This window comes from Anser cygnoides, chromosome 27 (genome assembly GCF_040182565.1).
Source record: "Anser cygnoides isolate HZ-2024a breed goose chromosome 27, Taihu_goose_T2T_genome, whole genome shotgun sequence".
NCBI lineage: Eukaryota > Metazoa > Chordata > Aves > Anseriformes > Anatidae > Anser > Anser cygnoides.
Genome location: NC_089899.1, coordinates 1,034,579 through 1,060,092, shown reverse-complemented (window position 1 = coordinate 1,060,092; position 25,514 = coordinate 1,034,579). Strand labels below are relative to the sequence as shown.

General features: G+C 71.2%; 4 protein-coding genes across 12 annotated transcripts; 3 read left to right on the top strand and 1 right to left on the bottom strand.

The window, feature by feature from the left end:
* Window positions 1-7: 7 nt before the first annotated feature.
* On the top strand, window positions 8-4,997 carry REEP6 (receptor accessory protein 6). Of its 2 annotated transcripts, XM_066983741.1 has the most exons (6): window positions 8-201; window positions 2,760-2,853; window positions 3,076-3,214; window positions 3,484-3,652; window positions 3,872-3,939; window positions 4,745-4,997. In XM_066983741.1, exons 1-6 carry the CDS (start codon window positions 87-89, stop codon window positions 4,760-4,762), a joined length of 603 nt encoding a protein of 200 aa, XP_066839842.1. In that variant the 5' UTR covers window positions 8-86; the 3' UTR covers window positions 4,763-4,997. The 2 variants fall into 2 exon arrangements, with proteins under 2 accessions (XP_066839842.1, XP_066839844.1); XM_066983743.1 differs by lacking the exon at window positions 3,872-3,939.
* A 35-nt stretch (window positions 4,998-5,032) lies between these two features.
* Window positions 5,033-7,020, top strand: C27H19orf25 (chromosome 27 C19orf25 homolog). Its single transcript, XM_066983744.1, has 3 exons — window positions 5,033-5,127; window positions 5,725-5,900; window positions 6,001-7,020. Exons 2-3 carry the CDS (start codon window positions 5,741-5,743, stop codon window positions 6,177-6,179), a joined length of 339 nt encoding a protein of 112 aa, XP_066839845.1. The 5' UTR covers window positions 5,033-5,127; window positions 5,725-5,740; the 3' UTR covers window positions 6,180-7,020.
* Window positions 7,021-7,169: 149 nt separating this feature from the next.
* GZMM (granzyme M) lies at window positions 7,170-9,946 on the top strand. Of its 5 annotated transcripts, XM_066983740.1 has the most exons (6): window positions 7,170-7,426; window positions 7,550-7,709; window positions 7,806-7,950; window positions 8,196-8,444; window positions 8,554-8,748; window positions 9,633-9,946. In XM_066983740.1, the coding sequence occupies exons 1-6, from the start codon at window positions 7,363-7,365 to the stop codon at window positions 9,711-9,713; spliced, it is 894 nt and encodes a 297-aa protein (XP_066839841.1). In that variant the 5' UTR covers window positions 7,170-7,362; the 3' UTR covers window positions 9,714-9,946. The 5 variants fall into 5 exon arrangements, with proteins under 5 accessions (XP_066839841.1, XP_047911250.1, XP_047911249.1 ...); XM_048055293.2 differs by having other exon boundaries at window positions 7,170-7,709; window positions 9,645-9,946; XM_048055292.2 differs by having other exon boundaries at window positions 7,170-7,709.
* On the bottom strand, window positions 8,805-24,127 carry APC2 (APC regulator of WNT signaling pathway 2). Of its 4 annotated transcripts, none has more exons than XM_066983734.1 (15): window positions 23,993-24,127; window positions 19,819-19,977; window positions 19,619-19,709; window positions 19,370-19,532; window positions 19,161-19,269; window positions 18,919-19,032; window positions 18,427-18,504; window positions 17,515-17,595; window positions 17,017-17,428; window positions 16,769-16,864; window positions 16,523-16,662; window positions 16,371-16,448; window positions 16,160-16,276; window positions 15,877-16,091; window positions 8,805-15,791 (listed from the first exon to the last, which is right to left on the bottom strand). In XM_066983734.1, the coding sequence occupies exons 1-15, from the start codon at window positions 24,050-24,052 to the stop codon at window positions 10,382-10,384; spliced, it is 7,323 nt and encodes a 2,440-aa protein (XP_066839835.1). In that variant the 5' UTR covers window positions 24,053-24,127; the 3' UTR covers window positions 8,805-10,381. The 4 variants fall into 4 exon arrangements, with proteins under 4 accessions (XP_066839835.1, XP_066839837.1, XP_066839834.1 ...); XM_066983736.1 differs by having other exon boundaries at window positions 17,044-17,428; XM_066983733.1 differs by lacking the exon at window positions 23,993-24,127 and adding an exon at window positions 21,534-21,699.
* Between the last annotated feature and the right edge of the window lie 1,387 nt (window positions 24,128-25,514).

The following is a 25,514-nucleotide window of genomic DNA, read 5'->3' as shown; positions in this document are numbered from 1 at the left end:
GCCCGCCCCGCTCCGCCCCGCTCCGCTCCGCCGCCGCTTTGGGCCCCGGGGCCGGCACCGGGCGGCGGGGAGCGGGGCCCGCAGCCATGGGCACGGTGCTGCAGCGCCTCCAGCGCCTCCTCGACCGCCCCGGGCCGCTCGCAGACCTCCTGGGCCGCCTGGAGGCCCGCACCGGAGTCCGGCGGCTCTACCTGGCCTCAGGTGCGACCGGGACCCCCCCCCCCCCCCCGCGCCCCCCGGTTCCCCCGGGATCCCTCCGGTTCCCCCGGGACCCCCAGCCCCACGGGGGCTCCCCGGACCCACAGGGATCCCTCAGCTCCTCAAGGCTCTGCTGCCAGGCTGTGCTGCCCCCCCCCCCGTCCTTCCCTGCAGCTCCCCCCCGTCCTCCGATTTTGGGGATCTCCCCCCGATTTTTGGGTCTTCCCCCGATTTTTGTGGGGCCCCCCCTCAATCTTGGGTACCCCCCCGATTTTTGTGTGTCCCCCCTCAATCTTGGGTGCCCCCCCGATTTTTGGGTGACCCCCCTCGTTCTTGGGTGTCCCCCCGCTTTTTGTGTGTCCCCCTCAATTTTGTGTTTCCCCCCCAGTTTTGTGTTTTCCCCCCCCAATTTTGGGTGCCCCCCCCGCAGCCCCGTGCCCCCCCCCCCCCATGCCCTGCTCCTGGGGGATTTTGACCGCCCTGTCCGGGGGTCCTGCAGGGCTGGGGAGGGTCTGGGAGGGGGATCAGGGAGGTGTTTGGGGGTGTTTTTGTTTTTGGGGGGTGTCAGCACCATCGTCCTCGCCTTTAGTCCCCGCTGCTGGCACAAGGTCCCCCTTAAACACGCCGTGTCCCCCGTCCCCCCCCCGGGGAAGCCAAGCTACAGCAGGGACCTGTCCTCCCCCCCCAGCAGGAGGGCAGAGGTCCGCTCGTTAACCAGATGCTGTTTGCTCATTAATGAGAAACCAGAGATATCTCCCCCGGGAACGGCTCCTCGGCCCCACTTGACCCCCCCCGCCTATCGCCCCCGGCGTGGCCGTGCCCCTGGCCTTGGCCACGTGGAGCTTTGTGCCGCTTTATGGCTTACGGCTGCAAATATTTCATATTTCAGTGCGAAACCTTCCCGGGGGGGGGGGGTCTGGGTTACCCCGCCGTGCGCTTCCCCTCCGCCTCCCGGCTGTAAAGCTCGTTTTTGTCTGCTTTCTTCCTTCGGGAAGGGATGTGGGAGCCGGCACGTGTCGGGAAGGACACCAGGAGCCCTCCGAGCAAAACGCTGCCGGGGCTGCGGCGGCACGCGGGGGCCTTTGGGGTGTCGGGGGGAGAGAGGGGACTTGGCTCCTGCAGAGAGCTCCGAAGTCTTGAAAGGCGAAGCTGGTGCCAAACAACAAATACCGGATTTCTTTCTCGCCTTCCCCGGCTCTGCAGCGGTCCCTAATCTGTGTTTGAACCCATCGGGGGCAGCTCAGCACCTTTGGAACCGGTACGAGCCCAGTGCTCGCTCTGGGCAGCGCGGCCGCTGCGGTGCCTTCGGCCGGGTGGAAGTCACCTCGGAGGAGGACGGTGTCCCCTCGCCGAGGCACCGTGCCCGCCGGCCGGGACGGACACACCAGCTGCTCGTGCCCGTGGTTGGGGAAGGCTCCTCTCTGCCAAGCTGCGTGGCAAAGCCTCGCTCTCTCTTCAGTGCTGCGAAAATTGAGGCTTTAGGAACCTCCAAGGTCTCCCCTGGGAGACGGGGCTGGGGCTCTGGGGGGCTCTCGGGCACAGGATGGGTGCCTGGGGGCAGCTTCATGGGGTGGATCCTTGTCTGGATCCACAAGGGGAGAGACAACCCCTTCCTCTGCCTGATTTTTTCCTAATTCTCTGCTCGCACTGTGGGTTTCGCGCCCCGGGCCCGTCCCTCCCTGCCCCCTGACACACAAGGCTCCTCTGTGCAAGCCGAGCCTCCCCCTTTGTGCCTTGCCGTTACGTAAATCCCTCCGGGGGCTAAACTTAGCCTGTGAAATCCATCCTAAGGCTCTTTAGGGAACGAAACCCAGAGCTGCCCGAACCTGCCTGTTAGTCCTGCGTGCGGGGAGCTGCCCCCGCTGCCGTGGGGGTGCTGCTCCTGCCCCCCTGCTTGCAAAGCCCCAGCACCCCGGGGTGCCCGCGCGGGGCAGAAACGCTGCCGTGAGCAGCTCGGAGGTGATCCGTCCTCCGTGCCCCTCTCCCCTAATTCGCTGCCGCAGACGTTAAGTCCCGGCTTTCTGCCTGCTGCAGGGTAAGGCGCTTACACCGACGGAGCGTTGTAAGCAGGGCGAGAAGGAGCTGAGACCCCGCTGGGGTGACACAAAATGCCCTTGACCCGGGCTCTGCGGGTCCCGGGGGTGCTTCCCTGGCTCCTCTGGTCCAGCCTCTGCCGGTGTCTGGGGCTGAGGAGGTGCCAAGCAGGCGAAGCTTTGGCTTGTGTTTAATTCAACGATTTAATTCAGTGCCGGGGAAGCGGGACTGGGTTGCTGTTTCTCGGGGGGGGGCTGAGTTCCCAACGCGTTCAGCACAGGCGCGTGCAGAGAGCTGCGGGGAGGCAGGTTGGGATGAGCCCCGGGGCTTGGGTCCCTCCTTTCCTTCGGGCAGGCTGGCTCGAGGTGGACTCGGAGTGGCTGTGGACTCAAAGTGCTGTGTGCTTGCCGTGGGACCGTCCCCCCCAGGCCAGGGAGAGGACAAATGGTGACCAGAGCAAGCCCCCCGCTGTGGCTCCCCTCAGCTGCCCCTCCACAAACCCCCATCTCTCCTTTCTGCCCCCGCAGGCTCCGTGGCCTTCCTGGGGCTCTACCTGGTGTTCGGCTACGGTGCCTCGCTGCTCTGCAACCTCATCGGCTTCGTCTACCCCGCGTATGTCTCGTAAGTACCGGGTTCACGGCGTTCCCTGCCCTTGGCTGGGGGTCTCCCTGCCCCGGGTGCTCGCTGTGAGTAGGAAGCTCCCGAGAGCGTGGTCCCGAAAACACCAGGGCCTGGCAAGGTCCCAGCGCGAGCCAGCAGCACCCAGCTCGTGGGGCAGGCGTGCTGCGGGGTCTGGGGTCTGGCAGCCCGCAGAAGCAGCGACCCGTCCCCTGCCACCCGCAGCATCAAAGCCATCGAGAGCTCCAGCAAGGAGGACGACACCACGTGGCTGACGTACTGGGTGGTGTACGGCATCTTCAGCGTGGCCGAGTTCTTCTCCGACACTTTCCTCTACTGGTTCCCCTTCTACTACGTCGGGAAGGTAACGGCTTCGTGGGGGGAGCGAGGGGGCTGTGGTTACCGGAGTCCCCTCACCCGATGGCCGAGCTCGCAGGGATCGCGTGCGCCTGTTGGCAGGGCCACGTAACCGAGCTGGCGCTGTCCTGCTCAGGAGAGGCGGTGGCACAGCTCAGCCGAGCTCCCGGGGCCTCCAGGAGCTCCAGTCTTGGGCAGGATGGGACCGGAGCACCCCAGCGGCTGCCTCGCCCTCCCGTCCCCAGCCCTGCAGCGTCTCTCCCCCCAACCCCGCAGTGCCTGTTCCTGGTGTGGTGCATGGCCCCCGTGTCCTGGAACGGCTCGCAGGTGCTCTACCACAACGTCATCCGGCCCTGCTTCCTCAAGCACCACCAGGCGGTGGACTCCGTGCTCGGCGACCTCAGCACCAAGGCGCTGGATGCGGCCTCCGCCGTCACCCGAGAAGGTAGCGCGGGCTGGGCGTCCCCGTCCTCCCCCTGTCCTCCCCCCAGTCCTGCCCCTTCCTGGGGCAACTCCTCGCCCCGAGGGGCCTCGGGGGCAGCTCTGCCTTCCCACCGGGAGCCCACCCCAGCCCGAGGAGCAGGCTGCGCCCCCGCAGCCCCCGTCCCCCGCCGTCGGCCCAGCCCCGTAACCCTCTCTCTTCTCTCTGCGCCTCCCGGTCCAGTCCTGCAGACGCTGCTCAGCAGCAGAGCCCGGCTGGCGGCCGAGGTGGCCCCGCAGCTCAGCCTGTCCGTACGTAACGCCCGCGGCTCCCGTAACGCCCGCGGCTCCCGCCGACGCACGGGGTGCCGTTCTGTGTGACCCCCCCACCCGGTGACCCCCCGGTGCCGGCTGTGCCGAGCTCCTGCTCTTGCAGAAATCAGCGGGGGGGGGGGGGGGGGGTCGCACACAACCGCCCCTGACCCCACGTAGAGCGGGTGCAGCCCCCCTGGAGCCGTCCCATAGCACATGTCCCTGCTAGAAGCCCCCCCGGGGGGGCATCCCATAGCACATGTCCCTGCTAGAAGCCCCCCCGGGGGGTGCATCCCATAGCACATGTCCCTGCTAGAAGCCCCCCCGGGGGGGCATCCCATAGCACATGTCCCTGCTAGAAGCCCCCCCGGGGGGGCATCCCATAGCACATGTCCCTGCTAGAAGCCCCCCCGGGGGGGTGCATCCCATAGCACATGTCCCTGCTAGAAGCCCCCCCGGGGGGGCATCCCATAGCACATGTCCCTGCTAGAAGCCCCCCCGGGGACCATCCTGTAGCACATGCCCCCCTCCCTGCTTGGAGCCCCCCCCAGGAGCCATCCCGTAGCGCATGCCCCCCTCCCTGCAGCCCCCGTGGAGCCGTCCTATAGCTCATGTCCCTGCTTGAAGCCCCCCCGGGGGCCGTCCCGTAGCTCACGGCCCCGCTTGCAGCCCCCCACGCGAAGCCCCCCCGGGGAGCAGCGGCCGGGCTCAGCCCCGTCTGCGCCCTCACCCCCCCCCACCACCGGGGGGCTGCGGCTCCCCGGGGCTCTCGTGGCCCTCACCCGGCCCCGGTTCTGCCCCGCAGCCTCCAGGGCAGCCGTGAAGCTGGCGCGGGACGCGAAGAGCGACTGAGGCACCGGGACGGCACTGGAACCACACCGGGATGATACTGGGATGACACCGGGACGGCACTGGGATGATACTGGGATGATACTGGGAGGGCACTGGGATGATACTGGGAGGGCTCTGCGGTAGCACCAGGACACCACCAGCCCGGACCCGTCCCCCCGGTGCCCCCCGTTCCTCCCCCCCCCCCCCAATAAACCACCCCCCCCCCCCACCCCCCCCCCCCAGCCGCCTGCTCCGTCCGCCGCCGGGGGGGGGCGCCGCGGCTCCGCTGGGGGCGGGGCCTGTGCGGTGACGTCACGGGAGGGGGCGTGGCCGGAGGGGGAGGGGCGCGGCGTGGCGGTACGGCGGCCGCGGGGAGGGCGCGGGGGGGGGGGGGGGGGGGGGCAGGGGAAGGAGGGGTCTGTCCGTCTGTCCTGGGGCGGGGGGGGTCTGTCTGTCCGTCTGGGGGGAGGGCAGGGGCGGTGGGATCCGTCCCCGAGGAGCGAGTGGGTCCGTCTGTCCGGGGTGGGGGGGGGGGGAGGGGGCCGTGTGTCCGTCCGGGGGGACAGAGTCGGTCTGTCGGGGGGGGGGGGGGTGTCCGTGTGTCCCTCCAGAGGGGTCTGTGTCTGTCTGTCTGTCTGTCGGGGAGGGGGGGGCTCAAACTGACCCGGGGCAGCTCTGCTGGGCCTGTCTGTCTGTCTGTCTGTCTGTCCGGGGGGGTCAGGGCTGGATGTCTGACGGGGGGGGAGAGGGGGTCCGTCTGTCCGTCTGTCTGTCTGTCTGGGGGGGGCCGGGAGGGGAGGGCACCCATCTGTGTCCGTCTGTCCTAGGGCAGGGAGGGGCGTCTGTCTGTCTCGAGGCAGGGGACCGGGAGGGGTGTCTGTCTGTCCTGGGGTCGGCAGCGTCCGTCTGTCCTGCCATCAGCCCCCTCACAACCCCCCCACCCCCCCCCCCCAGGCCCACCCCCCCCGCCATGAGCTCCAAGGCCAAGCGGGTGCTGCCCACGCGCCCCGAGCCGCCCACCATCGAGCAGGTGCTGGCCGACGTGGGGGGCACGCGCCCGGCCGACCCCGTCCTCCTGCTGCCCGCGGAGCCCCCCCGGGCCTCCGGCGACCACGACGGCCCCGCACCAGGTGAGAGCCCCCCGGGGGGGGGCTGGGGGCAGCGGGACGGGCACCGGGGACCCCTGCGTCCCCCCTCGTTCCCCGCTGAGCCGCCCCCACGGCCCCGCAGGGCTGGAGGCCGCGGCGGAGGAGCGGGAGCGCCTGTACCGGCAGAGCCGCGGCTACGTGGAGACGAACCGGAGGCTGCGGGAGGCCCGCGGGCAGCTGGCGGAGAAGTGCGAGGAGCTGCGGCGGGCGGGCGCGGCGCTGGAGCGGGACATGGCCGAGACGAGGCAGAAGGCCTTCTGAGGCCGCCCAGGGAGGAGGAGGAGGAGGCGAGTCTGAGCATCCCGGGGGTGTTCGCCGGCTCCCCCCGGGAAGCCCCCGAGCGCTTTGGGGTGCCCCCACGGCACCGGCGGCGGCGCTTGGTTCCGGGAGGACTCGGCGCCTGACCTTTCCCCGGGGAGCGGCCGGCGGCACCGTGGGCTCCGAGCCCGGCGGGGGGAACCAGCCCGCGGCCCCCCCCCGAGCATGTCGGCGCGCCGCGGCTTCGCCTACGACTTCTCCATCTGGTACTGCCCCGCCGACGACCGCGTCGCCTCCGGCATCGCGGAGTACCTGAGGGCACGGGGCTTCCAGGGCTACGCCGAGCACCAGGACCGCGTGGCCGGGACGTGCGCCGTGCGGAGCGCCGCCGAGGCCAGCCGCGCCAGCCGTTGGCCGTCCTCCTCCTCTCCGCCGAGGCCCTGGGGGCCCCGTGGTGCCAGCGCGTTTCCGAGTGGAGCCTGCAGCACAGCGTCCAGCGCGGCGGCACCAGGGTGATCCCGGTGCGCGTGGGGGTGAGGAGGGGCGAGGTGCCCCTCTTCCTGCAGCACCTCAACCAGCTCGAGTACCGCACCGAGTTCTTCTTCGAGAGGCTGCTGAGGAGCCTGGCCCGAACCGGGGCTGCCCCCAAGGCCACGAGCTGAGGGGGGAGCCGGGGGCTGCGGGTCGGGGTCCGGCTGTGCAGCCTCGGGGTGGTTTTTAGGCTGCAGGAAAGGGTGGGTGCGGTGGTGGGAGCGGGGTGCCGCGCTGCGCCGGGTGCGCCTGGGGCTGCGGTGATCACAAATCGGGAAAAATTCTCATTAAAAACCCTCCTGGGAAAGCTGTGGATGGGGCTTCCTTGGCTCGGCTGAAAGGCAGGGACGGGGACGGGGCTGCTGGGGCAGGGTGGCAGCAGGGGCGCCGGCACCCCGGGGGCTCGGGGTGCGAGGTGGTGGTGCACGGGGGCGGCTCAGCGCCGCTGTCTCCATGGGACGGTTGGGGCTGCGTCTCTGCGGGTGTTTTTTTCACACCTTCAGGCGCTCGCTCTGCTTCTCCCCTTCCTGTGAGAGCAGGGGGCCCGTGCTCCCACCTCGCACATCATCAGAGCCCTCCTCTGCCCCGGCTCAGCACCGCGCACCTGAGCCTCGCGTCGCCTCTGCCGCGAGCACGGGGAGCCCGAGGGAGCAGCATGGAGGCGAGGGCGAGCCTGGGGCTGCTGCTGCTGCTGCTGCCCCTGCCCTCGGGCGGGCTGGGTGAGCACCACGGGGGGGCCGGGGGGGCCAGCGGGGTCTCATCGCCACAGGGATCGGTGGAGAAGCAGAGCGGCCATCCCCGCTCCCCAGCGGCAGCACCGGGAGCTCTCCTTCCCCCGTCAGCCCGGGGCCGGTCACGGCTGGGGATCATCGGGGGGCGCGAGGCCAAGCCCCACTCCCGGCCCTACATGGTGTCGGTGCAGTTTGGGGGCGTCCACGCCTGCGGGGGAGCCCTGCTGAACCGGCGCTGGGTGCTGACGGCCGCGCACTGCATCCCAAAGAGGTGAGCGGGGAGCGGCCGCATCCTGCCCCGCTGCGGGGACGGGGGGGGACGGGGGGTTGTCGGGACACCCGCGTGGACGTCCCGTGGGTTCCACAGGCTCCAGGGCCCCGGGAAGGTGGTGGTGGGGCTGCATCACCTCTGGGACCACGGGGCGGCCACGCAGAGCTTCGCCATCCGGGCAGCCTGCCCCCACCCCGACTACAACCGTAAGACGATGGAGAACGACCTCCTCCTGCTCCAGGTGGGCTTCGCGCCGGCCGCGGGGCTGGGGAGGGTCCCCGCGGGACGGTTGGTGCCGGGAAGCACCGCCGGCGGCGGGGCTGTCACGCTGCGCCGGGCTGGGTGCCATTTCCTTTCCTCACCTCGGAGCACTTTCACATCTCGGTGACGTCTCCGCGCACCCATGGGTGCTGCGCTGGCTTTGCTACCTCCCCCCCCAGCCCCCCCCCCAGCCGGTGGGTGACCCGGCGCCGACGCTGCCCGCAGCTGTCGGGGACGGTGGCACGGAGCAGGACGCGGCGCCCCATCGCGCTGCTGCGGCGGGAGCCGGCGGCCGGCACGGCGTGCAGCCTGGCGGGCTGGGGCGGGCGCAGGGAGCCGGAGGCCGCGCTGCAGGAGCTGGAGGTGGCGGTGCTGGACGCTAGGATGTGCAATAACAGCCGCTTCTGGCACGGCGGCATCGCCCCCACCATGATCTGCTTCCAGGGCCGACACCGCGGCGCCGCTCCCACCAAGGTGAGGGGCTGGGGGGGCTTTGTGCGGGGGGCGAGGGGACGCCAAGCGTCACCCCCTCGGTGCCCGGGGGTCTGCGGGAGGCCAGGCCCCCACCGCCACCTCCACCCAGGGTGACTCCGGGAGCCCCTTGGTGTGCGGACAGCCGGCGGCGGTGGCCGGGGTGATGTCCTTCAGCGGCCCCCGCCCCGGCGACCCCCTCAAGCCGCCGGTGGCCACCTCGGCGGTGGGCCACAAGAAGTGGATCCAGCGGACGCTGCGCCGGGGCTGCGCGGCACGGCCGGAGCTGCCCTCGCCATCGACACGGGTTTGATTTCATTTTTAATACTGTCCGGAGAGTCCTGGTAAAATAACATCCTTGGTACATACATACAGCGGGGGGGGGGGGGGGGGGGGGACACCGCAAACCCGGCGCGATGCTGCGCACGCGGGGACGAAGCCGAGGGGCGCGCACGGGGCGGACGGGGGAGAGCGGGGCCGGGGCGGTGGCACTTGAACCCGGAGCCGTGGGGTGGTGCTGGCGTCCCCGCACGGGGGTGCTGCGCGTGGTGATGGCAGTCGGGGGCGGACGGGGTGTCCCCGGGGACTGTGGGCCCCCCGTTTTCTCCCATTTCTGTGGGTGCTTGTTCCTGCGGCCCTGCTGCCCGTCCCCACGCCCCTATTGCAGCCCTTCTCAGTGCCTTTCATTGTAGACCCCATGGGGCCCCCACACCCCCCTGTGTCCATCCCTGAGACCCCTACATGTGGCCCCGCAGCCCTCTCTCCTGTCCTTGTGGGCCAGGGACCCCCATGGGACCCCACATCTTGCTGGTACCCAGGGCCAAAGGCACCCCCCTGTCCAAAGGCACCCTGTCCAAAGGCATGAGTGGGCAGTGGGGTGGGAGGGCTGGGGGCACCTTGGGGGGCTGGGGGGTACCCAGACTGGGGGGGGAGGGGGCTTGCCACAGCCCACCCCTGGGTGCATGGGGCCGGCTGGCAGCAGGACATGGGCGTCCCCAGCGCTTTGGGGCCAGCAGACCCCTGCTCGTGGGCGTAATCCAGTCCTGGATGGACTCGTGTCCACGGCCAAGGGGACGCGTGGGCTCCTCGCTGCCAGCCGCACCGGGGGGCTGGGGGCTGCAGGGGGGGGCCCAGACCCTTTCCTCGGGGCTGGGTGTCCCAGTGCCGCCTCAGCACCCCGTCCCCTCCCAGGGCACCCCCCAGCCTGGTGACAGGACCCCAGGAACCCCCCAGGACGAGCCAGCCGGGACCACAACAAGCGCCCAGCCCTGACCATCGCCAGCACCAGCTCCTGCACCGCGTCCCCTGCCGCCACCCACCGCATCGCCACAACCCCCGCCAGCACCACAGCTGTGCGTCGCCCGATAGCAATCAGCCAGCACCCTAATTAGCAGCCTCAAGCAGCACAAATGGTGTCCCAGCCCCGTCTGTCCCTGCGTTGCCCCGGCAGTGTCCCTGCGGGGGCGGACGTCCCCGGCAATAAAGGCGCTGCGATGCCTGGCAGAGCCGGTGCTGGTGTGCGAGCGCAAGCGTGCAGCGGGGGCCTGGCATTAAGGCTTGGCTTGGTGTGCTCCCGGGGTGCGTGTGCGGGGTGGGGGATGTGGCCCCCCGCTCACCCTGGGGCTGCAGCACGCCGGGAACTTGTTGGCAGGAGGAGACAGCACCGAGAAGCGCCTGAGTGCAGCCATCAGCCCCGGCCCCCCCCCCCACCCATGGGTTCCCCCAGGCTTTGCCAGGTCTTCAGCAGGGGATCCCGTGGGGCTGCATTGAAATAAACCCGCAGCTGGGAGGGTCGGGGTGACGCTCGCTGCTCTCCACTTGTCCCACGTCTCCGTCCCCAGGGGCAGCAGCACCCATGGGTGTGTGTCGGCGCTGCGGCTCCACGGGGTCCCTCCTGCCCCGGCATGGGACCGTGCCGAGGCTCCACCTGCAGCGGCTGCCTACGCCTGGATCTTCTCCACCGCCTTGTCGGCCACCGCCGTCACCACCATGGGGCTAGGGACGTAGTTGAAGGGGGTGACGCGGGCGGCACGGCTCGGGGAACCGTGCCGGCTGGCGGGGAAGGTCCCGGCCGGCGCCTCGTGGCCGAAGGAGATGGGCACGGTGGCCTTGGCGGGGGCCGGGGCTTCGCCATCTCGGGCGCGCTGGGGCCCCTCGCGGCTCTCCAGCGTGGGCGAGGTGCTGGAGTTGGTCTTGGTGGTGGAGAAGTCCTCGGTCTGCACCACGGCGTCGCTGGTCTTCCTGGGGCCGGGGCGCTGCTCCTCCGCGGCGCTCACCAGCGGCAGGGCGGAGGACGGCAGCGTGCTCTTGAGGATGTGCGGGATGTCCTCGTCCCGGATGCGGCGCCACGTGCCCTTCATCATCATCATCGGCGGCTTCTCTGCCGCCCCCCCGGGCACCTCGCCGGGCTTCCGCCGCCGCGCCGAGGCCTCGGAGCAGGCGGAGAGGACGGAGGACGGGCTGCCGGTCCTGCGCGCCACGCTGATGTTGGGCGAGGACGAGTACCTCTTGAAGGGCTCGGGGACACCCGTCTTCACCGGCAGCTGCGACGGGCTCTCGGAGCTGGTCCTGCGCGGGGGCTTGGGCGCGGGGGGGGCTTTGCAGCCAGGCTGCGCCCTGGGGACCTGCGGCCGCGGTCCGGGTGCCGCCGGCTTGGCCGCCTTCAGCTCCTCGCAGCGGGACGAGCAGAGGAAGACGGCGGGGAGGGCGGCCCGGCTGCGCTGCGGGGACGCGCCGCGGGCCAGCGAGGCCACCGAGGCGGCCGGGGAGAGCTCGGCGCGGTGCCGCAGCAGCAGGCTGGAGGACTCCTTGATGAAGGTGAGCTGCCGCAGGAAGCCGGAGCGGTCCGAGTCGCTGCCGCTGGAGCGGGCGGACGACATCCGCACCAGGTTGAGCCGGCCGCCCCCCGGCCCCCCCGGCCCCCCGCCCTTGGCCTTGCTGCTGCCCTCCTGCTCCTCCAGCACCGGCATGGCCGCGCGGCTCGGCAGCACCTTCTTGCTGGGCTTCTGCATGAAGGGGATGCGGACGGGCGACTTCTGTGTCTTGTGCTGCTTGGGGGCTGCGGATTTGGGGGCCGGGGCTTTGCTGGGGGGGCCAGGCGGGGAGGGCAAGCCGCCTGCCTTGCCCGCCAGCGCGGGGCCCTGCTTGGCGAGCTGGGAGGGCGACGGCAGCTTCTTGGGGGCGTGCTGTGAAGGGGTGGAGGTGCGGGACGAGCCCGAGGAGGGCGGCCCCTTGCCGATGCGGGCGGGCGGCGTGGTGCTGCGCTTGGGCAGCGCCAGGTCCCCCGTTTCGGGCGGCTTCCCCAGCCGGTGCAGGCTGCGCGAGCGCTGCTGGCTCAGGGTCAGGTTCTTGGCTGCCGGCGCCTGGGGCTTGGCCGCGGGGGCTTTTTTCGGGGTGGCGCGTGGGCTGGGGGCGTCCTTGGCCAGGCTGGGCATGTAGATCACGGTCCTGCCGCGGAAGACCACGGGCAGGTTGGGCACAGGCTTTGTCGGGGCCGAGCTCCTCTCCACCCTGGCACTGCCGCTGCCCACGGGACGCGCGCCCGGAGCCTTCTTCCCCTCCCCGCAGCTCTTGGCGTGCTCCCTCCTCTCCGCCTCCCGTCCGGCCGCACTCCCGGCCCGTTTCTTCTCCGTCCTGTCCAGAGAGAGCTGCAGCGTGGACCCGACCGAGAGCCCCGAGACGAAGGAGAGGATGGAGTCAGACTCCGAGGATGGCTCCCGCGACAGCGACGCCGCAGCCTGGTGCAGCCAGGTGACGATGGAGTTGGCGCCCTCCTGGATCGCCTCCCACTCCACGCTGTCCAGGTCCGAGCCCCCATCCGAGCCCCCATCCTCGGGGCGATGCCTGGCCTCCGCCTTGCGCTCCCTCCCGCTGCTGCCCTTCAGCTTCAGCTTGCGCTCCGCCGTCCTCCGGCGCGCCGAGGGCCGCCGGCGCTTTGGCATGGCCGAGCCGATGCACTTCTGCAGCAGGTCGTCCTCCGAGTTGAGGCTGGGGGAGCTGCCCCGCACCCTGCCCGCTGCCACTGCAGGGCGCTGCCGGGGGGCCGTGCCGCAGGGCTGGCCTCGTTCCTCGCCTTCGGAGGGGTTGGCGTCGCTCAGGGAGCTCATGGAGGAGCTGAGCGAGTAGCACGGCGGCGTCTCATCGGCGATCAGGTTGTTCTGCAGCTTGGCCTTTGCCTTGGCCAGCCGGGCGCCGGGCTCGGGCTCCTTCCTGGGCACGGAGCCGCCGCAGCGCTCCCTGCGGGGTGCCCGGCTGGGCTGGGTTCTGCTGCCAGGCACCTCCCTGCCCGCCTGGGGCTCGTCTGAGTCGTGCTCATAGAAGCAGTAGACGGCCTCCTCTGTCGGCGTGGTGTGGCACAGCGACTGGAAGGCCACCCCGCCACGGTCCCCGTCCTCCCGTGGCGCATCCTTCCTCCCGGGCAGGCTGCGGGGCCGGGCACTGGGGCTGCTGCTCCTCTCCACCTCCAGCTCCGTCCTGGGTGGAGGCTGGCCCCGCTTCCCCTCCACACCTTGGCCTCTGCTCGGCTGCACGGGGCTGGTCCTGCTTGAGCCCGCTCTGCCCTTGCAGGCTGAGCTCGCCCGGGTGGGCGCCGAGCTGCCCGAGGTGGATCTGCGGGCTGGCGAGGCCACGGCCACGGCCTCTCGCCTCCTCCCCGTGCCCCGGGGAGGCTCAGCCTCCTCCTTGGGGCAGCGCAGGGTCTCGTCGCTCAGCGAGGCGGCGCTGGAGAAGTTGACGGGGGTCCCTTCCGCCGAGTCGGTGAAGGAGTCGTCGTCCTTGTAGAGGTCCCGGGTGGAGGCACGCAGGTGCTTGGGGACGGCCGGGTGGGTGGGGGCGGGCACCAGCATGTAGACGGGGACGTGGACGGGCTTCTTGGTCTGCGGGTGCAGGACCTGGCCGGAGAGCAGGGAGGTCTTCACCTTGCGGAAGCGGGAGGGCATGGCGGAGTTGATGCACTCCTTCAGGATCTCGATGTCGTCGTCGGAAGCGGGCTCGGGGCGCTCGGCCCGCCGCCTGCCCTCCAGGTAGCGCTCCTCCCGCCGCTCCTCCCGCTTCTCGTGCGCCACGAAGTTCAGGCTGTTCTTCTCCGGGAAGGTGGGCATCAGCTTGAGCTCCACGTCCTTCTGCACGTAGTGCTCGTGGAGGGGCAGGGCGCTCAGGCTGGAGGCGCAGGAGAAGTTCTCGTTGGGTTTCTCCACTGTGAAATAGACCATGGAGTCCAGGTCCTGGGGCAGCTGGAAGCGCTCCTTGAAGTCGGTGATCTCCATGAACTTCTTGACGTTGTTCTCCCACTGAATGTTGAACTGGCTGGTCTCTTTCTCCGGCTGGCAGCCCAGCTCGAAGAGCGGCGTCTTGCTGCGGCTGGGCGGCATGGTCTGCCCGGGGCTGTCGGGCAGCTCGCTGGGACTGATGGTGCCGCTGATCATCTCGCTGCAGGGGTCGCTCTGGATGGAGCTGGCGATGGACGGGCTCTCGAAGCTGCCCAGGGAGCTGACGGAGCTGCAGCGGCTCATGACCAGCGGAGTCTCCTGGATGTAGTTCTCCGAGGAGCTGGAGGGCGTGTGGTCCTCCTGGCGTGAGGGGGACGACTCCCGCAGGAAGACCTTGTCTCTTTTCGGGAAGGGGATGGTGATGGGCTGGGACATCCCCACTGCCGCAGCCGGACCCAGATCTGCCTTCTCCTTCTCCTGCCTCTCATCCTCAGCTTCCCCGTCCCCATCCTCCATCTCCAGGATCTCCAGCGAGGAGTCGCTGTCGAGGTCATTCTCGCTGTGGCTCTGCCCGTCCAGCACGTTGTCGGCCGAGGAGAGGGAGGAGAGGGAGCTGCAGCGGGAGAAGCAGATGGGGGTGTCTTCCACCGAGTACTTCTGCACCGACTCCTGCTCCGCCGCGGCCGGCGGCTGGGCCGACAGCTTCTCGGGGATCTTGCTGAGGGTCTCGGCTGTCTGCAGGAGCGCGGGGGGCAGCCAGGCTTGCTTTCGGCCCAGGAGCGAGGAGTGGTGGCCAGCAACCGAGCTGCTCTTGGCCAGGCTCTCGAGCAGGGGCACGTGCTGGTACGAGGGCGAGAGCTTGATGGTGGGGACCTGCGGGTCGGGGGAGAGCTTGCTGCCCGCTTCCTTCTTCCTCTCTGGCTCCCTGTCCAGCGCCTTGGGGCTGGGGAAAGTCACCGTCTTCTTGCCCCGTTCGGGCAGCTCCCTCTGCTCGGGCTTATCCGGCTCAGCCTTGAGCGCAGGGGGCTCGGGCTTGCTGCCCAGGATGCTCTTGAGGTCGAGCCTGCTGGGCCGCTTCTGGTAGCGCTGCAGCTCGTCCCGGTAGTCGAGGAAAGACGCCCTGGTGCAGGGCTTCATGTGCTCCTTGGTGCAGTAGCCGTCGCTGGTGCTGCCGCTGTTGAGGCTGTCGTTGGACAGGCTGGTGTACGCCGTCTTCAGCCGCAGCAGCGCGCGCGCCCGGCTCAGGCTCTCGCGCTTGGCGAAGCCGCTGGTGTCGGAGAGGCGGCAGGGCGAGCAGGATTGGGCCCGCGCCTCCTGCGCCTCCTCGGGGCCGTACTGCCAGTCCAGGCAGTGGTCCTCGGAGCTGAGGCTGAAGCTGTCGTCCGACGACGTGTGCATGGTGGAGATGTCTTCCACCAGCTTGTCGATCTTGGCCACCGTGCTGGAGATCTTGTTGGCCAGCTTCTCAGCGGCCAGCGAGACGTCGTCCTCCGGCAGCGGCAGCTTCTTGGGCTCGGCCGGCTTGCCGCTGTCGTCCTTCTCCGGCTCCGGGCAGCGCCTCTGCGCCAAAGCCCGGGGCAGCGCCTGCCCTTGGAGGAAGGAGGAGCCCAGGAACATGGAGAGCACGGAGGCGCTGGCCGTCTCCACGCCGGTGGAGATGTTGGGCACCTCATCATCATCAAAGCAGCCGGAATCGGAGGCGTAGTCCTTCACCAGGCTCTCCATGTGCCGCATCGGCTTCTTCGCGCTCTGGCTCTTCAGGCTCTGCTTCTCCATGGTGTCGAAGGTCTCAGCCAGGTGCTTGGCATCCAGCTCGGCCTCCAGGGCCTTCTGCTTGCGCATGTAGAGGGACGGCATGCAGGAGCCCGGCGAGACGATGGCGGCGTCCTTGTACTTGGGGGGCCGGTTGGTGAGCAGGTTGCGGAGGGCGGCCGCGCTGCCCATGGCGATCATCTTGTGCTTGGAGTGGATGAGGTTGCGCAGCATGCTGACCGCCCCCAGGTCCCACAGCAGCTCCTGGTCGCGGGGGCTGCGGGCGGACAGGTTCCAGAGCGTGCCGCAGGCGTTGCTGACGATGGTGAGGCTGTGCGAGCGCAGGTGCTGCAGCAGCGTCTGCAGGCAGTTGTGGTCCCGGAGCACCTGCCTGTGGGACGGGGGTTCCGGATATCAGGACGGTGAGCGTGACCCCCCCCCCCATCCCACCCCGTGCCTCCCTCCCGGCCCCTCACCTGTAGTCCTCCCGCGTGGCGATGAGGCTGGAGACGTTGCGGAGGATGCCGCCGCCGCTCTCGATGATGGCCAGCGAGTTGCTCTGGCACTTGTAGGTGAGGGTGCTCACCAGGAAGCCCAGGGCCCCCTCCACCCCGCAGATGGCGGCTTTGTTCTCCGTGCTGTGCGCCGACAGGTTCCAGAGCGCGCTCAGGACGCTCTTCAGCGTGGACTCCTGCCCGGGGAGGCGGCGTCAGCCCCGGCCGTGCCGCGGTGCCCGCTCCCACCCGTGCCGCTTCTCACCTTGGCCGCGTGCAGCGCGCACTGCGTCAGCCCCGCCACGCTGCCCACCTCCCGCAGCACCTTCTTGCTGTTGATGTCGGCCCTCCAGGAGAGGTTCCTCAGGATGCTCGAGACCACCTGGGAGGGCAGAGCGGGGTCCGTGGGCATGGGCACCATCCCCATAGCGGGCACCATCCCCGTGCCCCGAGGCGTCCCCGCCGGCGGCACCCACCTGGTGCAGCTCCTCGCTGTCGGAGGCCAGCTGGGCCACGATGGCCTCCATGCAGCCCCGGCGGGCGCAGAGCGTTGCCTGCGGTGAGGATGAGCGCGGTGAGTGCCATGCTGCCCCGGCCCCACTCCCCGCCCCGCTGCCCCCCCGCAGACCTTGTTGACCACGTCCCCGAAGGTGAGGTTGGTGAGTGCCATGCCCGCATAGCGCCGCAGCGCCAGGTTCAGGGGGTCGCTCGTCATCTTGTGCATCTCGTAGTCCACCTGCAGCAGCTCGGCCACCGCCTGCAGCCCGCCTGGGGGATGGACGGGACACGGGGTGAGCCAAGCCAGCCCCCCCCCCCCCCAGACTCCCCCCTCCCCAGCACTGCTGCTTTTACCCCCGTCCCGCCCCGCGCTCACCCAGCTCGTTCATGGCCCGCCGGTACTCCTCGTCGAAGGACAGCTTCATGATGGCACAGGTGGCCTGGCAGATCTGGGGCTCGATGGGCACCGGCGCTGCGGGGAGAGCGGGGGTGAGCCGGGGGGGGCTGCCTGGGGGGGGCCGACACACACCGACAGCCGCCTCCATCCCCTCCTCCCCCGGCACACACCGACACGTGTGGCTGCGTGCACCACACGCCTGTTCACACCCGTACACGTGCACTCACCCCATCCGGCCCCGCGCAGCCCCGTACCCGCGCTGCCCTCCGGCCCCTTGCCCCCGTCCCTGCTCTGCATCTGCAGCCAGTCCCAGCAGGTCTCCGAGTAGGAGCGGATCTGCTCCAGCACGTGCAGCACCCGCATCTCCTTCTTGGCCTGCCCCTCGTCGGGCTGCGAGAAGACGATGTTGTGCAGGGCGGCGTTGGCGCGCATGCGGGCGTCCTTGGCGCCGGCGGGGCTCTCGGGGGGGCCCGGCTCGCGGTCGGTGTCGTGCAGGATCTGGATGAGCAGGGGCAGGCAGCCCGATTTGCGCATGGCCAGGCAGCTCTCCTGCGAGCTGGACATGGCCAGCAGCGTGCGGGACATGTCGTCCTTGTCCCGCGTGGCCAGCATGGACAGGAGCCAGAAGACCACCTCCACCTGCGTGTGCATGGGGGGGGGGGGGGTGTCAGGTCAGGAGCTGCCACGGCCCCCCCCCAGCTCCCCCCAGCACGGCCGCCCCTCACCTTGCTGCTGCCCCCGTCCTCGGGGTGGGTCGGGATCTCCATGGTGCCGTCCCCCTCTGTGCCCGGCAGCTTCCCGCAGAGCTGCAGAGGCCGGGGGGGGGTGAGGGGGGGTTTCAGCGCTGCCCTCACCCCCCCAACACCCCTGCTTGCCCGTGCCACCCTCCCTGTGGGCTGGGTGCTCTTCAGGACCCGAATTGTGCCATTAGATCCGGCAGCATTGCCAGGACACGGCACCTTCCTCAGCGCCACGGGTGGATTTTCTGAGCTGGGATCGGGGCTGAGCCGGGAGCGCTGCCACGAGAACGGGCTCGGGGAAGGGAAAAGGGCGGGCGAGGACAGCGGGCGGGCGGCGGGGGCTGGCGATGGGGGTGGGGGGTGTCCGAGTGGGGCTGGATGGGGCGGTGGAGGGACTGGGGGCAGTGGTGGGACTGGGGGCAGTGGTGGGACTGGGGGCAGTGGTGGGATGGGGCTGATGGAGGGATGGGGGCGGTGGAGGGATGGGGCTGATGGAGGGATGAAGGTGATGGAGGAAGGGAGGCTGATGGAGGCTGATGGAGGCTGATGGAGGAGGGATGGAGGCTGACGGAGGGATGGGGGCGGTGGGGGCCGGGGGCGGTGGCGGTGGCGGGGTGCCTGTGCCCGCCCCGGTGGCTCGGCCGCTGGCAGACGCTGCGGGAGCTCGGCGGGCGCCCGCCGCCGCCGCTCGTGGCCTACTTCTCGTCTCCATGGCAACTGCCCATTTCGGTGCCCGAGTCACACAAAGCCCTGCCTGTGCCTTCGCACGGCCGCCGATGGGGACAGGGACGGGGACAACGGTGGGGAGGCTGCGCCCAGACCCCCCCCCCAGCGCCCAGCCCCGGGGAACCGGGGCCGGACCCCGCTGCGGACCCCCCCCAGCCCCGTCCCCGCTACCTGCGGCTCCGGCTGCTGCACCTTGTCCTGCGCCTCCATGAGCTCCTTGTCGATCTGCTCCAGCCGGGAGGCGCGGATCTGGGGGGGCAAAGCGGGGGTCAGCGAGGGCCGGGACCCCCCCCCACCCCGGATCCCCCCCCGGCACCCCCAGGGCAGGCACGGGGCTGGGTGAGAGCCCAGAGCCGGGGGGCAAGGCTGCAAAAAGCGGGGTGCGAGGGGGCACGAGGGTGCGTGGGGCCGGGTGTCAGGGTGCATGGGCTTGGTGTAAGGGTGTATAGGGCTGGTGCAAGGGCGCGTGGGGCTCAGGACCAGGATGCGTGGGGCTGGGGCAACAATGCCCAGGGCTAGGTGCAAGGCTGCGGGGATGGGGGGGATTTTACAAGGCTTGGGTCAAGGGTGCCCGGAGCAGGGGTGGGCAGGGGGGGGTGGGCAGGGGTTTGTGAAGCCCCCCCCGGGTGCAGGACAGGAGGTAGGAGGAGGCCAGGCCCCCACCTGGGCCCGCTGCACCATCTCATCGGCCGTCCCGAAGCGCTCCTCCATCAGCGCGCGGATGTGCTGCGCCTCGAACTCCAGCTGCTGCCGGATGAGGTCCATCTGCATGGAGAACTGGGGGGGGGGGCGGGGGAAGGAGCACAGGGTGGGGGATTTTTTTTATTTATTTTATTTTTTTTCGGGGGGGAGGACCCCCCCCTGCACCCCCTGGTTGGGTTGGGTGGGGGGGGGTCCCCACGCACCGTCTCCACGTGGGGCAGCTCGTCCAGGCGCTTGGAGAGGCTCTGCAGCTGGGCGTAGTACCACACCTTCTCCTTCTCCTCCTTCTCGATCTCGCCCAGCAAAAAACATCTGGGGAGGGGGGGCACAGCCCCGGTCAGCGGGGACAGCCTCCCCCCAGCCCCCGGCCGGCCCTATGCCCCCCCCAGACCCCCACCCCCGGGGCCCTCACCTCTCCCGGTCGAGCTCCTCCAGCAGCCGCAGGGTGGCCCGGCCGAGGTCCCCGACGCTGTCCCTGTCCCTGCAGGGCGCCGTGTGCCGCGGGCTCTCCTCCCCGGCCCCCGCCGCCTCGGGGAACTTGAGGTTGTAGAGGCTGCTGATGTCCAGCTGCAGGGCTGGGGACGGCGACGGCGGCGTGACGGCCAGCTCGGCCCCCTGCCCCCACCCCCCCCGAAGCCCCCCGTAGCCCCCCCCCCATCACCTTTCAGCTGCTCCAGCACCTCCGTCTGCCCCGAGGACACCATCACCCGCGCCTCCTGCTCCAGCTTCCCCTGCAGGTGCTTCAGGACCTCCTGAAGGACACGAGGGAGGCGGAGGGAAGCCACCGACGGGCCCCTTCCCGTGGTGCAGGTGCCCCCAGCTCCCCCCCCCACCTTGAAGCCCCCCCCCCCCCAGGCTCACCTTCATGTCCGAGGTCTCATTCTCCAGCTTGGAGAGGTGGTGGGAGTTGTCCTCCAGCTCCCGCCGCAGGTGGGTGTTCTCCTTGCGCAGCGCCTCCACCTGCCGCACCAGCTGGTCGTACGAGGCGATGGAGCCGGACATCTTCAGCTCCTCCAGCGCCTGGGGGGCCCGGGGGGGGGGACAGTGAAAATGGGCTGGGGCAGCACCCCCCGGGGTGCTCCCTGATCCCGGCCCCCCCGGCACCTGCGGTGCCCGGGTTGGAGCCGGTGCCGTGGGGCAGGGTCCACCCCCCCTGGTGCCCCCCCCCCATCTCCCCACAGGGGACGTCCCCAGCGCAAGGACCCAGCCCGGCCCCCCCCCCCCCCCAAGCCCCTGCCTGATTTCCACCCTCGCAGCAGCTCCAGCTCGCCGCTCCCTTTGTCTCTCTTTTGTCTTCTCCTTTTCTGCCGATTTCCCCGCTTTGTTCCCACCCGCGGCACCGCCAGCCCCGGGCCCCCCAGCAAGCGGCACCCCCGGCCCCGCCGTGCCCCCCCCCCCCCGGGCTCCATCCGTGCCCCTTTGGCCACGCTGGGCCCCCCCCAGCCTCCTCCTGCCCTGCTGGGGTTGCCCCTCGCACCTGCTGGGGGGGGCACACCCGGTGCAAGTGGGTATGGGGGGGATGGGGAGGGGGATGGGGACGGGGATGGGGACAGGGATGGGGATGGGGATGGGGACAGGGATGGCCCCCCCCCCCCCCGCCACCCACCCCATGGGTCCGGCTGGCGGCAGCCCCACACCGCCTTCATCAGCACCACGGGTGTGCACGGGGGTGTGCATGGGGGTGTGCAAACAGGGGGTGCATGGGCGGGGGGGGGGGGGGAGGATCCATCCCATTGCGCACCCCCCCCACACTTGTCCCCCCCCCCGCACGCCCGCAGCACTGGGGCAGGATCGGTCCCGCTGCGGGGCCAGGGCCGGCGGCTGCCCGGGGCCGTGGCTGGGATCGATCCCAGCCTTTGTCCTTCCCCACCCGGAGCCCCCCCCCCCGTACCGCAGCTCGCCGGCACCCCAGGACCCCTCTGCCTCCACGGAGCACATTTTGGGGGGGGTCCCGCTCTGCACCGAGGCACCCCTGGGACCCTGCGCCCTCCCCAGGGCACCCCCGATGGTTCCCACCCCTCCCTTGTCTCCAGCAAAAGCCACCCCAAGCCGCTGGGGACCCCACAGCACCCTGCTCACGCTGTGTTGGGGCTGCCCTGGATCCCACCGGGAGACAAAGGCCCCAAAGACCCCCCCCACGCCTCCCCTGGGGGGGCAAATAACCCCTGGGGAGGGAAATAACCCCCAGGGAGGGCTGGGCGTGGGGCTGCGGGGTGTGGGGAGAGGGAGAGAGGGCAGGGGATGGGGGAGACGGATGAAGGACGGGGGTGGGAGGCAGGGGGATGAAGGAGGGAGGAGGAGGATGGAGGGAGGGGGATGAAGGAGGGAGGAGGATGATGGAGATGGGGGGATGAGGGAGGCAGGGGGAGGATGGAGGCAGGAAGATGAAGGAGGAAGGTGGAGAGAGGCAGGATGATGGAGGCAGGAGGATGAGGGAGGCACGAGGATGAGGGCAGCAGGAGGATGAAGGGGGAAAGAGGAGGATGGAGGCAGGGGGAGGATGGAGGCAGGGGGAGGATGGAGGCAGGGGGAGGATGGAGGCAGGGGGAGGATGGAGGCAGGAGCAGCTGCCAGACCTGGGCTGCAGGTGGGACAAGGCGGGATGGAAAACGGTGCCTGGTGGCTGCGGGATGGGCGCGGGGCATGGGGTGAGAACTGCGGGGTGGGAGCTGCGGGGTGGGAGCTGCGGGGTGGGAGCTGCGGGATGCGGAGCGGAGGCTGCGGGCCCAGCTCAGCCTCCCGTTGCCACAGTGACCGGCGATGATGGGGTGGTGCCGGGGGGGGGGGGGGGGTTCCAGGGTCCCTCCCCAGCACCCAGCAGGCGGGGATGGGGTTGGGGGGGGGGCCTCGTGCGGTGCCGGGGTGCCGAGTCCTGCTGCATTTGGGGTGGGCTGGGAGCCGGGGCTGCGGGCACCGCCCCCACCGCACAGCGGGGAAACTGAGGCACGGAGCGGCCCCTCCCCGGCACCCCCCCAGCTCTGCGGCGACAGCTTTGGCTTGGAGCAGGGGGGGTGGGGGAGCTGCTGGGGGCCGCAGCAGCCTGGGGGTCACTGCGGCTCCTTAGCGGGGTGGGGGGGGGGGCGTCCTGTGGGACCCCCCCCAGCTATAGGGGGGGGCTGGCGGTGCAGCCACAGGGCGGGGGCACCCCACCGGCCTCCGTCCCAGCTCCTGCTCCAGCTGGGGGGGGACTGGGGGGTGACAAGGGGGGGGTTGATGTGGGGATGGGGGGGGTCTGTGCCCTGGACTCACAGGACCCCCAGCAGCGCTGGCTGGGTGCAGCCGCTGGCGGCGGCGCTGGAGATCTGCAGCCTGCGGGGTGGGGCTGGCGGCACCTGCATTTGCGAAGCGTCTAGACACCGAGGGGGGGGCCGGGGCTGCAGAGTCTGGGGGGGGGGGGCCGGGGCTGCGGCTCCGCTCCCACAACCCACGCCCGGCACCGCGGCAGCCGCCGTACCCCCGGATCGGATCCGGTGTCCCCCCCGCAGCCCCCGGGGTGCTCAGGGGCCAGGATCTGGCCGGCGAAGGCTGAAGCTGGGGGGGGGGGGGGGGAAGCAGCAGCGCGGCGCACAGCACCGCACAGCACCGCACAGCACCACACTGCCCATTGCACTGCACCGCACAGCACCATGCCACACCGCACAGCACCGCACAGCACCACACTGCCCATTGCACAGCACTGCACAGCACCGCACTGCAGCGCATTGTCCATTGCACAGCACCACACTGCCCATTGCACTGCACTGCACAGCACCACGCCGCACCACACAGCACCACACAGCACCGCACAGCACCGCACAGCACCGCACTGCAGCGCATTGTCCATTGCACAGCACCGCCCCGCACAGCACCGCCCCGCATTGCCCATGGCACCGTGCCGCTCACCGTGCCGCGCATCCTTGGCCTGGGCAGAGCCGGGCGCGGCAGTCTGGGGGAGCTGGGTACCCCCCCCTGCACCCCCCCCGTACCCCCCCCTTTACCCCTGTACCCTCCAGCCCAGCGGCAGCACCAGAGGACACGGGGTGGGGGATACAAGGGGGGGGGGTCCCGGCCCTGCCATGCCCAGGGCCAGGAGCGCGGCCGCCCCAGCGCTGCAGCAGCCGCCCCCCCCCAGCAGAAGCCACATCTGAGCCCCCCAGCAGCTGCGGCCCCCGGCCGAGCCCCCCCGGGACGTTAACCAAACCGCGCTGTTGTCACCCGCTGATCGACCGCGCTGCGAGCACGGCCCAGGGGACCCCCCCCCAGCCACAGCAAACACCCCCCCGGGGGCCAGGCCTGCCCCTCGCACGCTGCGTCCTGCCCGGCTCCAAGGGGGGGCCTTGGGCATGGGGGGGGGGCAGGGGCTCATGGGGGGGGGGGGGGGGTCACCCATGGGTGTCCCTGCCCACGCACAGCATCGCCCCCCCCGGATGCTCCCACCCGTGTGCACACGCATGCAACCCCCCCCACACACACGTCTGCTGCATGCACACACGTCACCGTCAAATGCCGAGCTCTGCCCCCCCCTTGTGCCCCCCCCCCCAGCAGACACCCCAGGGCAGGGACCCCCCCAGGGCAGGGACCCCCCCAGGGCCGGACCCCCACCCAGCCAGCGCGTAGGGGCTGGGGGTGGGCGCTGGGGGCTGCAGGGCGCCCAGGGAGGGGCAGGGATTTTTTTTGGGGGGGGGGGGGTTGAGGGCGAGGATTTTAAGGATAGGACTGGGGGGGGACCTGGGGGGGGGGGGGATAGGTTTGGGGATGGGGGCGAGCCGATCGTGGGGCTCCGTGGGCTGATATTGGGAGATATGGGGGGGGGGGGCGCGATGCTGAGACCCCCCCCCCCGCCCGGTGATGAAGCCGATCGGTGCCCCCCCAAATTATCCGCGGGGGGGGGGGGGGAGATGAAAGCGGCATTGTCCGCGCTTTGTCCCCGCAGCCCCGACACCCCCCCCCCCGCCCCCCCCCGGCTCCGAGACCCCCCCCGGGATGGAGCCGAGCCCCCCCCCGAGGTGTGTGTGTGGGGGGGGGGGGGGGGTCGGTAGCAGGTGCCCCCCCCTACCTCATCCCCGGCGGAGGAGAAGGCGGCGCGGAGCAGGGCGAGGAGCCCCCGCAGCCCCATCCAGCCGCATCCCGGCCCCGCGCCCGCCGCGGCTGCGCCGCCCCCGCGCCCCCCCCCGGGCCGGGATTTTCCAGCGCACGCCGCCGTTAGATGGCAGCAGCCGGGGAGGCGCCCAGCGAGCCCCCCCCGCCCCCCGCGGGAGGCACACGCACACCCCAACACCCCCACGGTGGTCTCATCCCCCCCCCCCCCCCCCAAATGTGCCCCCCCCCCCCCCCCCGGCCTTCGCAGCCCACCCCAACCCCTGCGGGACCCCCGCGCCCGGGAGCGGGGCTGGTGGCGGGGAGACCCCGACCCGCGCCCCCCCCCCCCCCCGGCGGGAGCTGCCCAACACGGGGGGTGCGCAGCCCGGTGCCTGCCCCCTCCCCAAGGACGAAGGGTCCTGGGCGGCTCTGGGGGGACCCCACAACCCGCCCCGGCTCTGGACGAGCGGCGGGGACGAGCTGAAGCCCCCCCCCCCCCCCGTCCCCTGGGCAGGTGTCACGGTGCTGGAGGGGGGGGCTCCGGATCCCACCGGGGGTGGGGGCACAGCCCTGACCCCGGGGATGCTCCGGGCCCTGCGGTGCCGAGGCCTTACGGGGCAGAACCGCGGCTGCTCGGTCCCCGCACACCGGGAGGAGCCCGCGGCACTTCTGCCCGCTGCCGGTGCCGCTGCCGGTGCTGCTGCCGGTGCCGCCCGCCGGTGTCACCGGCGGCCACGAGGCGCCGAGCGGCGGGGCCGGTGCTGAGCCTCCCCCCGACCAACGCCCCAAGCCCCGGCGCCCCGAGCGGCAGGGCCGGCGGGGAGCAGGAGCAGGGAGCGCCCGGTGCCGCGGGTACGGCGGCGAGAAGGAAGCCCCCGGGGGGCTGCGCCGCGGGGGAGCCGCCCGCGAGCGCTCCCCGGGCAGCGGCCGGCAGAGGGGCGAGGGCTGGCGGGGGGCGGCAGGGACGGAGCAGGGCCCGGCCGCTCCCCGGCCCTGCTCCTGCCCGGCTGCCGGTGCCCGTTCCATCAGCGTCCGGCTGTCCTTCTGTCCCTCTGCGTGCGCGTTACCCCAGCCCGAAGACAAAAGGAAGGCCCCAGCTCTGGGGTCACGTCCCCGCCGCCTGCTCTGTCCCCATCCCGAGCAGCCCCCAGCCACCTCCAGCCCCCCCTTTCTGCCCTCCTTGCCTCAGTTTCCCCCAGGGCCAGGCAGGATCGGGCCCCTCCCGAAGGGCCGGGGCACTGCCTCCCACCCCAGGCCCCGCAGGGACCCGGCGCTGCCTCCCCGCCCCGGTTACAAAACGCCCACTGAAGCGGCCGCCACAGCGGCGCTGCCTTGAGAGAGGCTGCCAAAAGCCTTTGGCACCCCAAATTTAAGAGGAAAAGCAAATCAGCCTGGCTCCCAGCAGCCCGGGACATGCCCTCTGCCGTTTTCCCACAGGGGAGAGGAAAAGCAGGAGGCAGGGGAGCACCGGGGCCCCCCCACGGAGCTTCTCCTGCACG